This window comes from Phyllobates terribilis, unplaced genomic scaffold (assembly GCF_046119375.1).
Source record: "Phyllobates terribilis strain yellow unplaced genomic scaffold, ASM4611937v1 Scaffold_1__5_contigs__length_1240528914, whole genome shotgun sequence".
NCBI classification, from domain to species: domain Eukaryota; kingdom Metazoa; phylum Chordata; class Amphibia; order Anura; family Dendrobatidae; genus Phyllobates; species Phyllobates terribilis.
In genome coordinates this window covers 14636494-14651412 of record NW_027362761.1, presented here as the reverse complement: position 1 = coordinate 14651412, position 14919 = coordinate 14636494, and the positions used below count along the sequence as shown (strand labels likewise).

The 14919-nt window shown below is 41.6% G+C and overlaps 1 protein-coding gene across 3 annotated transcripts in view; it reads right to left on the bottom strand.

The window, feature by feature from the left end:
- The window catches only part of PALM (paralemmin), a 157388-nt gene that overhangs the window by 70263 nt on the left and 72206 nt on the right, over positions 1-14919 (bottom strand). For all 3 annotated transcript variants that reach the window (XM_073655134.1, XM_073655130.1, XM_073655141.1), the window contains exon 5: positions 9265-9370. In XM_073655134.1, coding sequence (XP_073511235.1) covers positions 9265-9370 — 106 coding nt within the window. The remainder of the gene's footprint in view (positions 1-9264; positions 9371-14919) is intronic.

Sequence of the window (14919 nt, the reverse complement as noted above, 5' to 3'; positions counted from 1 at the left end):
GATGGAATTATTAACTGTCCAGGTGATGGAATTGTTAATTGCCAGGTGATGGAATTATTAACTGTGCAGGTGATGGAATTATTAACTGCCCAGGTGGTGGAATTATTAACTGTCCAGGTGATGGAATTATTAACTGCCAGGTGATGGAATTATTAACTGTCCAGGTGATGGAATTATTGCCTGTCCAGGTGCTGGAATTATTAACTGTCCAGGTGCTGGAATTATTAACTGCCCAGGTGATGGAATTATTAACTGTCCAGGTGATGGAATTATTGCCTGTCCAGGTGATGGAATTATTAACTGTCCAGGTGATGGAATTATTAACTGCCCAGGTGATGGAATTATTAACTGCCCAGGTGATGGAATTATTAACTGTTCAGGTGATGGAATTACTAACTGTCCAGGTGCTGGAATTATTAACTGTGCAGGTGATGGAATTATTAACTGCCCGGGTGATGGAATTATTAACTGTGCAGGTGATGGAATTATTAACTGTGCAGGTGATGGAATTATTAACTGAGCAGGTGATGGAATTATTAACTGTCCAGGTGATGGAATTGTTAATTGCCAGGTGATGGAATTATTAACTGTGCAGGTGATGGAATTATTAACTGCCCAGGTGGTGGAATTATTAACTGTCCAGGTGTTGGAATTATTAACTGTCCAGGTGATGGAATTATTAACTGCCAGGTGATGGAATTATTAACTGCCAGGTGATGGAATTATTGCCTGTCCAGGTGATGGAATTATTAACTGTCCAGGTGGTGGAATTATTAACTGCCAGGTGATGGAATTATTAACTGCCAGGTGATGGAATTATTGCCTGTGCAGGTGATGGAATTATTAACTGTCCAGGTGATGGAATTATTAACTGTCCAGGTGATGGAATTATTAACTGTCCAGGTGATGGAATTATTAACTGTGCAGGTGATGGAATTATTAACTGTGCAGGTGATGGAATTATTGCCTGTCCAGGTGATGGAATTATTAACTGCCCAGGTGATGAAATTATTAACTGTCCAGGTGATGGAATTATTAACTGCCCAGGTGATGGAATTATTAACTGTCCAGGTGATGGAATTATTGCCTTTCCAGGTGATGGGATTATTAACTGTCCAGGTGATGGAATTATTAACTGTCCAGGTGATGGAATTATTGCCTGTGCAGGTGATGGAATTATTAACTGTGCAGGTGCTGGAATTATTAACTGTGCAGGTGATGGAATTATTAACTGTGCAGGTGATGGAATTATTAACTGTCCAGGTGATGGAATTATTAACTGCCCAGGTGATGAAATTATTAGCTGTCCAGGTGATGGAATTATTAACTGCCCAGGTGATGGAATTATTAACTGTCCAGGTGATGGAATTATTGCCTGTCCAGGTGATGGAATTATTAACTGTCCAGGTGATGGAATTATTAACTGTGCAGGTGCTGGAATTATTAACTGTGCAGGTGATGGAATTATTAACTGTGCAGGTGATGGAATTATTAACTGTCCAGGTGATGGAACTATTAACTGCCCAGGTGATGGAATTATTAACTGTCCAGGTGATGGAATTATTAACTGCCCAGGTGATGGAATTATTAACTGTCCAGGTGATGGAATTATTAACTGCCCAGGTGATGGAATTATTAACTGCCCAGGTGATGGAATTATTAACTGTCCAGGTGATGGAATTATTAACTGCCCAGGTGATGGAATTATTAACTGCCCAGGTGATGGAATTATTAACTGTTCAGGTGATGGAATTACTAACTGTCCAGGTGCTGGAATTATTAACTGTGCAGGTGATGGAATTATTAACTGCCCGGGTGATGGAATTATTAACTGCCCGGGTGATGGAATTATTAACTGTGCAGGTGATGGAATTATTAACTGTGCAGGTGATGGAATTATTAACTGCCAGGTGATGGAATTATTAACTGTGCAGGTGATGGAATTATTAACTGTGCAGGTGATGGAATTATTAACTGCCCAGGTGGTGGAATTATTAACTGTCCAGGTGGTGGAATTATTAACTGTCCAGGTGATGGAATTATTAACTGCCAGGTGATGGAATTATTAACTGCCAGGTGATGGAATTATTAACTGTCCAGGTGGTGGAATTATTAACTGTGCAGGTGATGCAATTATTAACTGTCCAGGTGATGGAATTATTAACTGTCCAGGTGATGGAATTATTGCCTGTCCAGGTGATGGAATTATTAACTGTCCAGGTGATGGAATTATTAACTGTCCAGATGGTGGAATTATTAACTGCCAGGTGATGGAATTATTAACTGCCAGGTGATGGAATTATTGCCTGTCCAGGTGATGGAATTATTAACTGTCCAGGTGATGGAATTATTAACTGAGCAGGTGATGGAATTATTAACTGTGCAGGTGATGGAATTATTACCTGTCCAGGTGATGGAATTATTAACTGTCCAGGTGCTGGAATTATTAACTGTCCAGGTGCTGGAATTATTGCCTGTCCAGGTGATAGAATTATTAACTGTGCAGGTGACGGAATTATTAACTGTCCAGGTGCTGGAATTATTAACTGTCCAGGTGCTGGAATTATTGCCTGTCCAGGTGATAGAATTATTGCCTGTCCAGGTGATGGAATTGTTAACTGTCCAGGTGATAAAATTATTAACTGTCCAGGTGATGGAATTATTAACTGTCCAGGTGATGGAATTATTAACTGTGCAAGTGATGGAATTATTAACTGTCCAGGTGGTGGAATTATTGACTGTGCAGGTGCTGGAATTATTGACTGTGCAGGGGATGGAATTATTGACTGTGCAGGTGATGGAATTATTAACTGTGCAGGTGATGGAATTATTACCTGTGCAGGTGATGGAATTATTGACTGTCCAGGTGATGGAATTATTGACTGTGCAGGTGATGGAATTATTAACTGTGCAGGTGATGGAATTATTACCTGTGCAGGTGATGGAATTATTGACTGTGCAGGGGATGGAATTATTAACTGTGCAGGGGATGGAATTATTGACTGTGCAGGTGATGGAATTATTGACTGTCCAGGTGATGGAATTATTGACTGTGCAGGTGGTGGAATTATTGACTGTGCAGGTGATGGAATTATTAACTGTGCAGGTGATGGAATTATTAACTGTCCAGGTGATGGAATTATTAACTGCCCAGGTGATGAAATTATTAACTGTCCAGGTGATGGAATTATTAACTGCCCAGGTGATGGAATTATTAACTGTCCAGGTGATGGAATTATTGCCTGTCCAGGTGATGGAATTATTAACTGTCCAGGTGATGGAATTATTAACTGTGCAGGTGCTGGAGTTATTAACTGTGCAGGTGATGGAATTATTAACTGTGCAGGTGATGGAATTATTAACTGTCCAGGTGATGGAATTATTAACTGCCCAGGTGATGAAATTATTAACTGTCCAGGTGATGGAATTATTAACTGCCCAGGTGATGGAATTATTAACTGTCCAGGTGATGGAATTATTGCCTGTCCAGGTGATGGAATTATTAACTGTCCAGGTGATGGAATTATTAACTGTGCAGGTGCTGGAATTATTAACTGTGCAGGTGATGGAATTATTAACTGTGCAGGTGATGGAATTATTAACTGTCCAGGCGATGGAATTATTAACTGCCCAGGTGATGGAATTATTAACTGCCCAGGTGATGGAATTATTAACTGTCCAGGTGATGGAATTATTAACTGCCCAGGTGATGGAATTATTAACTGTCCAGGTGATGGAATTATTAACTGCCCAGGTGATGGAATTATTAACTGTCCAGGTGATGGAATTATTGCCTGTCCAGGTGCTGGAATTATTAACTGTCCAGGTGCTGGAATTATTAACTGCCCAGGTGATGGAATTATTAACTGTCCAGGTGATGGAATTATTGCCTGTCCAGGTGATGGAATTATTAACTGTCCAGGTGATGGAATTATTAACTGTGCAGGTGATGGAATTATTAACTGCCCGGGTGATGGAATTATTAACTGTCCAGGTGATGGAATTATTGCCTGTCCAGGTGATGGAATTATTAACTGCCCAGGTGATGGAATTATTAACTGCCCAGGTGATGGAATTATTAACTGTTCAGGTGATGGAATTACTAACTGTCCAGGTGCTGGAATTATTAACTGTGCAGGTGATGGAATTATTAACTGCCCGGGTGATGGAATTATTAACTGTGCAGGTGATGGAATTATTAACTGTGCAGGTGATGGAATTATTAACTGTGCAGGTGATGGAATTATTAACTGTCCAGGTGATGGAATTGTTAACTGCCAGGTGATGGAATTATTAACTGTCCAGGTGCTGGAATTATTAACTGTCCAGGTGATGGAATTATTAACTGCCCAGGTGGTGGAATTATTAACTGTCCAGGTGTTGGAATTATTAACTGTCCAGGTGATGGAATTATTACCTGCCAGGTGATGGAATTATTAACTGCCAGGTGATGGAATTATTGCCTGTCCAGGTGATGGAATTATTAACTGTCCAGGTGGTGGAATTATTAACTGCCAGGTGATGGAATTATTAACTGCCAGGTGATGGAATTATTGCCTGTGCAGGTGATGGAATTATTAACTGTCCAGGTGATGGAATTATTAACTGTCCAGGTGATGGAATTATTAACTGTGCAGGTGATGGAATTATTAACTGTGCAGGTGATGGAATTATTGCCTGTCCAGGTGATGGAATTATTAACTGTCCAGGTGCTGGAATTATTAACTGTCCAGGTGCTGGTATTATTGCCTGTCCAGGTGATAGAATTATTAACTGTGCAGGTGATGGAATTATTAACTGTCCAGGTGATGGAATTATTAACTGTCCAGGTGATAAAATTATTAACTGTCCAGGTGATGGAATTATTAACTGTCCAGGTGATGGAATTATTAACTGTGCAAGTGATGGAATTATTGACTGTGCAGGTGATGGAATTATTGCCTGTCCAGGTGATGGAATTATTAACTGTCCAGGTGCTGGAATTATTAACTGTCCAGGTGCTGGTATTATTGCCTGTCCAGGTGATAGAATTATTAACTGTGCAGGTGATGGAATTATTAACTGTCCAGGTGATGGAATTATTAACTGTCCAGGTGATAAAATTATTAACTGTCCAGGTGATGGAATTATTAACTGTCCAGGTGATGGAATTATTGACTGTGCAGGGGATGGAATTATTGACTGTGCAGGTGGTGGAATTATTGACTGTGCAGGTGCTGGAATTATTGACTGTGCAGGGGATGGAATTATTGACTGTGCAGGTGATGGAATTATTAACTGTGCAGGTGATGGAATTATTACCTGTGCAGGTAATGGAATTATTGACTGTCCAGGTGATGGAATTATTGACTGTGCAGGTGATGGAATTATTAACTGTGCAGGTGATGGAATTATTACCTGTGCAGGTGATGGAATTATTGACTGTGCAGGGGATGGAATTATTAACTGTGCAGGGGATGGAATTATTGACTGTGCAGGTGATGGAATTATTGACTGTCCAGGTGATGGAATTATTGACTGTGCAGGTGGTGGAATTATTGACTGTGCAGGTGATGGAATTATTAACTGTCCAGGTGATGGAATTATTAACTGTCCAGGTGATGGAATTATTAACTGTCCAGGTGATGGAATTATTAACTGTCCAGGTGCTGGAATTATTAACTGTCCAGGTGATGGAATTATTAACTGTCCAGGTGATGAAATTATTAACTGTCCAGGTGCTGGAATTATTGCCTGTCCAGGTGATGGAATTATTGCCTGTCCAGGTGATGGAATTATTAACTGTCCAGGTGATGGAATTATTAACTGTCCAGGTGCTGGAATTATTGCCTGTCCAGGTGATGGAATTATTGCCTGTCCAGGTGATGGAATTATTAACTGTGCAGGGGATGGAATTATTAACTGTCCAGGTGATGGAATTATTAACTGTGCAGGTGATGGAATTATTAACTGTGCAGGTGATGGAATTATTAACTGTCCAGGTGATGGAATTATTAACTGTCCAGGTGATGGAATTATTAACTGTCCAGGTGATGGAATTATTAACTGTCCAGGTGCTGGAATTATTAACTGTCCAGGTGATGGAATTATTAACTGTCCAGGTGATGAAATTATTAACTGTCCAGGTGCTGGAATTATTGCCTGTCCAGGTGATGGAATTATTGCCTGTCCAGGTGATGGAATTATTAACTGTCCAGGTGATGGAATTATTAACTGTCCAGGTGCTGGAATTATTGCCTGTCCAGGTGATGGAATTATTGCCTGTCCAGGTGATGGAATTATTAACTGTGCAGGGGATGGAATTATTAACTGTCCAGGTGATGGAATTATTAACTGTGCAGGTGATGGAATTATTAACTGCCCATGTGATGGAATTATTAACTGTGCAGGTGATGGAATTATCACCTGAGCAATACTAAGGAAATCCTGAAAACCTGATCTGTTGTTGGCTCTTGAGGACTGGAGTTGGGGAACACTGGGCTAGATAGATAGATGGTTAGATAGCTTGTAGAGTGCAGTGAAATCGCAAATAAAAGTAAAATTCCACAATTGCTTTTTTTTCTACCTTATTCAGTAAATGCTAAAACTGACCTGACATTATTATTCTTCAGGTCATTACGAGTTCGTAGACACCAAACATGTATAGGTTTTTTTTTTATTTGAGTGGTGAAAAAAAAATCCAAAGTTTGCTTAAAAAAAAAAAAAAAATGGTGCCATATTCCGAGACCCATAGCGTCTTCATTTTTCGGGATCTGGGGCCGGTTTGGGGCTTATTTTTTGCGCGCTGGGCTGACATTTTTAGTGATACCATTTTGGTGTACATACGATGTTTTGATTGGCTGTTATTGCATTTTATTGCAATGTTGCAGCAACCAAAAAACTGTAATTCTGGCTTTTAGGTTTTTTCTCGCCATTTACCAATCGGATTATTTTTATATATGGATAGATCGGTGATTCTGAAGGCGGCGATACCAAATATGTGTATTTTTTTTATTGTTTTATTTTGAATGGGGCAAAAGGGGGGTGATTTAAAATTTTATATTTTTTTAAAAACTTTTTTTTCTACTTTTTACTTGCTTCAATAGTCTCCATGGGAGACTAGAAGCTGTGATGATCTGATCGCTTGTGTTACACATAGCAGGGCTCCAGTGTAACAAAAGTGCTCATCTGCTAAGAACGCCAACCGCTGGGCGGTGCTCCCCAAAGGAGGAGACATGACATGCGCCATACATGTACGGCGCATGTTGTGAAGGGGTTAAATAAATGATGTGGGGACCCCCCTATTTTTTTAAACCAGCAATGGTAAAGCAGACAGCTGTGAGCTGATATTATCAGGGTGGGAAGGTCCCAGGCTATTGTGCCCTTCCCAGCCTAAAAATACCAGCCCTCAGCCGCCCCATAAGTGGTACATCAATTGAGATGCTCAAATTCTGGCGCTTTGCCTTTGCTGTTCCCGATTGCCCTGGTGCTTTGGCAATTGGATTAATGTTTTTTGCGGTTGAGGTCAGCTATGTAGTGTCCAAAAACATAGCTGACTTAAAGCCCTGGTGTTAGTAATGGAGAGGTGTCTATCAGACACACCTTTTACTAAGCCAGTAATAAAAAAAAACAATAAAACCCACACACATGCAGCACAAGACCCGGCGATTCTGAAGAGTGGTGACTTCAGTAACATTACTGCTCTTCAGACATTCCGGGTATCACACTGCCCTCTCACGCTGACGGCTATGAACAGCGGTAATGTTACTGACGTCACTGCTCTTCAGAATCGCCGGGCCTCGCGCTGCGCAGCGGGACCTGACAGTGGCTGTAAGCAAAGGCTATGAAGAACGAGACTCGATAGTTTTTGTTAGTCCGTATTGCTGGACTACGTCGGATTCAGTGGACTATGGCGGACCTGCGTGGGATTTATTCCTTTTTTAATAAAGTGGTGAACGAGGAAAAGTGTGGGGGAGTCATTATTTCATTAAAGTATTTGTGTGTGTATTATTTTTTAGATTTAGTGATGTTTCCCTTTTTGTCATCAGTCTGTTTCTAATTCTTTCCACACTTTAGAAAAGCAAGCCTCCTTTAGATATTCACTACCAATAAGACATAAAGCATCTATTTTGCAGACATCCTCTATTTTTATTATGTAAAACAGTACTTTATATACTTGAAATGGTTAAAAATAGTTCTAATTCAGTGAATCCTGAGACCCCCACCGATGAGCTGTGTCATTTTCTGGAAATTATAGTTACCTTTTAAGAACATGGTGTGATGTGTGCAGTGCGTGGATTGGTAGGAAACACTGTTAGGGCAGTTTCACACGTCCAGATATTTCCGGTACCAGAAAAACCCGTACCGGAAATATTCGTATGGCACCTATGTGCCGCATCAGGAGCACACGTGTCGGCGTTTGGGAATCAGTAGTACAGTTAGCACTGTTCCCAAGTGCCGGGTGTTGAACGCTGCCCTCATCATAGTTCCTTGCTCGCGCTATGATCAGCACAAGCAAGGGACAATGTTGGGAGTAGTAGTCTGCTCCCGCAGTGTCCATGTATAAAGATGACTAAAATAATAAAATCCTTATACTCACCTGTGCGAAGATGTCCCCCGCTGTAATCCTCCGAACGCTGACACCGAGTAGCCGGGGAGAATGAGCCATTCTAGCGAGCGGGCCCCGGAGCTGCGCTGAGATCAGGAGCGGTGTCCTGTCACTCAGTGAGCTCCGCTCAGTTGCAGGGCCATGCTGGCTGGAGCGGCTCATTCTCCCTGGCTTCAGCGGTCTGATGGATTACAGCAGGGGACATCTCCGGACAGGTGAGTATAAGGATTTTATTTAGTCTTATTTTTACACAAGAACACTGCGAGAGCAGACTACTACTCCCAACGTTGTCCCTTGCTCGTGCTGATCACAGCACGAGCAAGAGACAATGATGAGGGTAGGTTTCAGCACCCGGCACTTGGGAACAGCGCTAACTGTACCGCTGATTCCCAGGCGCTGGTACGCGTCACACTGATGACACACGGATATCATCCTTGTGTGTTCAGAGTGAGACATTTTGCGGACCGTGCAGCGTGTAAAAAACAGACATATGTAAGTGTGGAGCACACGGACACACGGTTCGAGGAAACACAATGACATGTGCGCAGACCCATAGATTTGGATGGGACTATGTCAGTGTCTCCAGTATGTGTGGAAACTATCACCACTCGTACCAGACACACTGATGTGTGAAAGAGGCCTTATATGTAAAGCTAATGCCCAGCACTGACGCTCACCTTGTTTGTTCTGGCCACTTCTTGGTTGTCAGGCTCTGATGCTAAGCTCTCTTTGGTGGATGTGCTCGACATGCCGGTCTCTAGTAGCTCGATTTCATTTTCCAGGCTGGGGAATAAGAAGCAATGATGTTTTAATATTGCAGAACGCTAAAGAACAACTTATGGCTTCTGTTATTGGGAGAAGCACTATTATGATATCGTCAGCATTATAATACACAGTCTGAGAAATGACCATTTACAGCAAATTTTAGCCATAGAAAGCATAGCATTGAATAAATCACCTGTCTCAAAAATACTAGGGGAAAATGCAGGTCTATTTGGGTGAAAGAAACCAAATTAAATAGAATGTATCGTCAAATAATACCTTTTTTTATTTATTTTTTTCATTTTTAAAAAATTTTTTCTTCTTCCATATCACAATTTGCATTAAAAAAAATTGGAATTTTCACATTGTCGACTAAGCTTGTATTTCATAGATCAATAGTACACATAAAAAAGAGCAAATTTGCTTCTTTCACCTACTGGATTGACCTTTCACTCTCAATTAAAGATTGAAATCTGTAAAATCAGAGCTCTTCTCGTTACTGAGATACGAGATGACAGTTGGTGCTTTTTAAAATTCTATGAAGGAGGGAGGGGGGAGGAGCAAGAGGCAGACAGACATTCTGCTGCAAGTTCTCCTGAAATAACAGTTACAGTTCTCCATAGAACTTTATAAGCACCAACTGCCACTTCCTATCTCAGTAATGGGAAAGTCCGTATTCATTGAGGACAGATTTTACCTGTGAATTGAGAATAATGACAATGAAAAATCAATCCAGAAGGAGAAAAAAATGATTTCTCTAATAAGATATATTACAAAGTTTCTTATTTTTGTGTACTATTGATTCATGAAAAAGTAAACCGGTTAACCCCTTACTGACATTATGTCCAGTTATGTTACATGCCAGCACCCTGACTTTGGTATGAGCTCAGGAAAGGAGCCCCCATCTTTGCTGGCAGATGATGGCTGTATTATTCAACAATTTATTGGCTCAGGGCTCAAAAAAAGTCTTTACACAGCCCCATTGACTGAAAATTAAAAATGTTACGGCTCTTGGAAAATGGCGACACAAGCAATTTTTTTTTACAAATTTCCGAATATTTATTCACCACTTAAATAAAATAAAACTATAAGTTAAGCAACCATAACTCCCAAGCGACACGCTCGCTGTCTTAGGGTTATATTTGACACAGAACTTTCCTTTATTTCCTATATCCAATCACTCACAAGCTCATGTTACCTGCACCTTAAAAACATCTCCAGAAACCGACCTTTTCTCACTTATGACTATGCAAAAACTCTGTCGTTCTTAGTCATTCTTGTCTGGACTACTGCAACTCTTTACTGGTCGGTCTCCCTCTAACCAAACTTTTTCCTCTCAATCAGCCCTGAATATGGCAGCCAGGGTCATATTTCTGTTCACTTATGCCTTTACCTTGTGCCAGTCATTGTACTGGTTGCCCATCCGATAAACAATACAATACAAACTTATCTCTCTCACCCACAAACTCTTCACAGTTCTTCACCACCCTATATCTCATCCCGGTTTATCACCTTACCTGTGCCCTCTGCTCCGTAACAGATCTGTGACTAACTTCCTCCATAATGTGAACCTCGCACCTTCATCTCCAAGACTTCTCTTGTGCTGCGCCAGTGTTCTGGAATGCTCTACCCCAAAAGATCCAACTAATAACTAGCCTCTATGTTTTTAAGCTTGCTTTAATAACATATCTCTTTAGACAAGCCTATCACCTCAACTCACTAACCTAACTCTCCCCTTTTCTCTCGTTCTAAATGTTAATCTTAATCTGCTCCTGCCTATTCATCTGTCTCCACATCCTCCATGCACCCAATAGCACACCGTAGCTGCACTTAGATAAATCATGGCTGATGACCGGATCAAGCAGCTCTATCTAAAAACCCTTACTTATTACAATGATGGCTGGACCGAATATAACAAGCATGTTCTACCTATTATGACCCCCTATTCCCTTATAGATTGTAAGCTTGTGAGCAGGGCCCTCACCCCTCCTGTACCTGTTGAAATCTGATATATTGTATTGTCTTTATTGTCTGTACATGGCTCTACTTAAGGCTAAGTGCCCACGATGCAGAAATGCTCTGGATTTTTCCTGAGCTTTTCTGCATCTCCCAGGCAGAAAAAACCCATGTGGATTGTACATGAGGATTGTACATGTGGATTGTACATGCGGATTGTACATGCGGATTGTACATGTGGATTGTACATGCGTTTTTCCTGCCAGGGACATGCGGATGTGAAGCGTTCTTCACTTGCATTTCCGCATGCAGGTTGACAAGTGCTTTCCAAGCGATTTTAGCATCACTTGGAAAGTGCTTAGAATAAAAATGGTAAAAAATAAAAAAAAAACATTAAACTCACCTTCCGATGGCCCTCGGTCTCCTTATGCGATGCGTCCGGTCTCCCCGGTGTCTCGCGGTGGTGTAAAAGGACCTTCCATGACGTCATTTAGTCATGTGACGGGTCACGTGACCGCCGACGTCAGAGGTCGCGTGACCCGTCACATGACTAAATGACGACATGGCAGGTCCTTTTAGACCATTGCGAGCTGCCGGGAAGCCAGGACGCATCGCTATGGAGACCGGGGGCCATCAGAAGGTAAGTATAATGTAATTTTTTTATTTTAAAATCTTTTTTTTTACAGTCTCCTCTTCTCCAAACCCGGGTACCATCCGAACATTGAATCGCTTAATATCCGCATGTGCACATTTAGTGATGCGGATATTAAGCGATTCAATGCAAGTCAATGGCGGCGAAAACACCGCGATTACGCTAAATAATTGGTAGTGCTGCGTTTTTTTCCGCAATGATAATCAGCAGCGGAAATTTCCGCAGCATGTGCACAGCACATGCGGATTATCATTGGGGAACATGGCAGGCCTTCTACCAAGCGTTTTTTAAGCATTTCTGCAGTGGAATTGCCGCTGCGGAAACACTTAAAAAACGTATAGTGGGCACACAGCCTAACTGTAAAGAGCTGCAGAATATGTTGGTGCTATGGAAATAAAAATTATTGCTATATAAGTTTGGTATCTTTTTTTTAAACCAATTATTTTTATTTAGGTTTCAAAAATTTACAGCAAACAGTTATCAATATACATATAACAATTCACATAACGTGTAGTAATACAGTCAAAACCCTCTCCCCCCTCCCGCCAATACTCCTTATGCCGGGCATACCTGGGAACATTGACAATCATATTACCGCCATCCATGCGGACCATATTTTCCCAAAAGTTCTCTCTCCATGCCTCCGCCTGTAAATGCTTTCCTCTAAATGCATTACCGTACGTGTCTGAGCAATAAATTCCCTCCTAGTGGGGGGTTCCGAATCTGTCCATTTTCGTGCTATTAGTTTGCGTGCCACATATAGCAATCGCGCTATCGCCACTTTGTAATGTTCTGAGACAGGTATTCCATCCACCTCCCCCAAAACACACAGCACCGGGTTTCTGTCAATTGTACATGTATAAGCCCTCTCAATTTTGTTAACAACGACCAACCAATAAGCCACTAGCCGTGGGCATGACCATAGCATGTGTAGCAGTCCGGCCTGGTCCGTGCCACATCTAGGGCAACTGGAATCTCCCCTCAAGCCCGCCTTGTACAGGCGCAGCGGTGTTTTGTATGTCCTATGTATTATGTATAATTGGGAGATCCGTGCCTGCTCGCTTAGAGAGATCTTCGGGACATATTCTAGAATTGCCTCCCATTGTTCTGTTGTGAATGTACCCACCTCCCTTTCCCATTTACTCTTTGCAATGAAGTGATTTCCCCCCAGATAGGAGTGCAGTAGGTCATGATATAAGCTCGATATGACTCCCCTCGTCCCTCCCTTCATACATACAGAGTCTAGTACAATGTCACCCTGAACCGTCATGGCTCCCAATCCACACTGTGCCCTCCAAGCATGTCGAAGCCTATAGTATTGAAATCCCCATACCAAAGGCAAATCAAATTGTTCTCTCAATTTCTCAAAGGTCTTCAGGTCCGTTCCACTCTGCAGCTGGCACACATATCTCACTCCTTGCGCCTTCCAATTGCCCATTTGACACAGCTTATTAAGTTCCGGCAGATGTTCATTGCCCAACACCGGTGAGTACTTAGTCAGCCCGTCCACCCCCCTGATCTTTTTAATAGTGTCCCATACCTTCTGAGTCAAGCCTAAGGTAGGATATATTGCTCCCAATTTCTTAAAGGTACCATCCTCTAACGCATGGACCAGTGGGCGTCTCCCCGACACATGTACCAGCATCCGGCAAGCTGCCCCTCCACAATCGGGTTCTCTCCATCCCCTGACATGCTGGCCCTGTACTGCCAAGAAATAGACCCAGGGATTGGGTGCGGCCAATCCTCCCTCCTCCTTCCCATTTTGCAGCGTTCCCAATTTAATCCTTGCCTGCCTCTTGCCCCATATCAAGGATCTGAAGATAGAATCAATACCCTGAAACCGTTTTTCTGGTAGCCATATCGGTGAGTTGTGCAAAACGTACATTAGTTGTGGCATAAGGACCATCTTAATCAGGTTAGTTCTACCCGTCACCGTCAAAGCCAATTGGCACCATGCGCCTATTTTCTTTTTAAATTTCTCTAGCAGAGGAACTAAATTCAGATCCGTGAATCGTGTCAATGGAAGCGCCACCCATATATAAGTTTGGTATCTACGTAATCGTACTGACCTGAAGAATCATATTGCCAGGTCAGTTTTCCCGTATAGTGAAAGCTGTACATAAACAACCCAAAAAACAATTGCCAAATTGTGCTTTTTTTCCCTATTTCGTTGCACTTAGACTTTTTTTTTCCAGCTTTACAGTATTACATGATAAAATGAATGGTGTCATTCAAAAGTACAACCTGACCCTCAAACAACAAGCCCTCACATGTCTATAATGATGGAAAAATAAAAACGCTATAGCTCTTGTAAGAGGGGGAAGAGAAAATGAAAGCACAAAAACGGAAAACTGTCTAGTCGGGAAGACTCATATTTCCTATTCTGTACAGTAAGTCCCATGGACATAGGCAGCAATAAACTGGCTTATTGACTTGTACAGGAGCGTTTTATAGGTATGCTCTGATCTCATGAAAGCAAAGCTCATTGTGAAGGGAGAGGGAGGAGGTAGGCTGTGACAAAACCTATTGTGAATGGTGGATCCTGTATTATCTACTGTGTAAAAATTTGTTTTCTGTCATTCCAAGTATGAGTTTAGCTAAAAGTGAAAGTTTTTTTAATACAGTGATAAGGAAAATTATAAAAAAAAAATACATTTAATATTCATTTTCTGATGATGCACTCCTTGTAGCTGACAAAAAGGTCAACAGCTTTTAATGCTAGAAGATGAAAACAAAATTCAAAGGTCTCTTTTCCAATTCATGGCACGTTTTAAAGGGTTTTCTGTGACTGATACTGATGATTAGTGGGAGTCGGACAGTGTTTCGGCACATCTGTATGCATTTAGTAGTGGTTGTACCCTGTTTTGCAGCTCCGTCCTTTTAAGTTGAATAGGACTGAGCAATGAGTAGCAATACCAGGCACAGCCACTATGAAATGTACCAAATTGTGTCTAGCAAACAA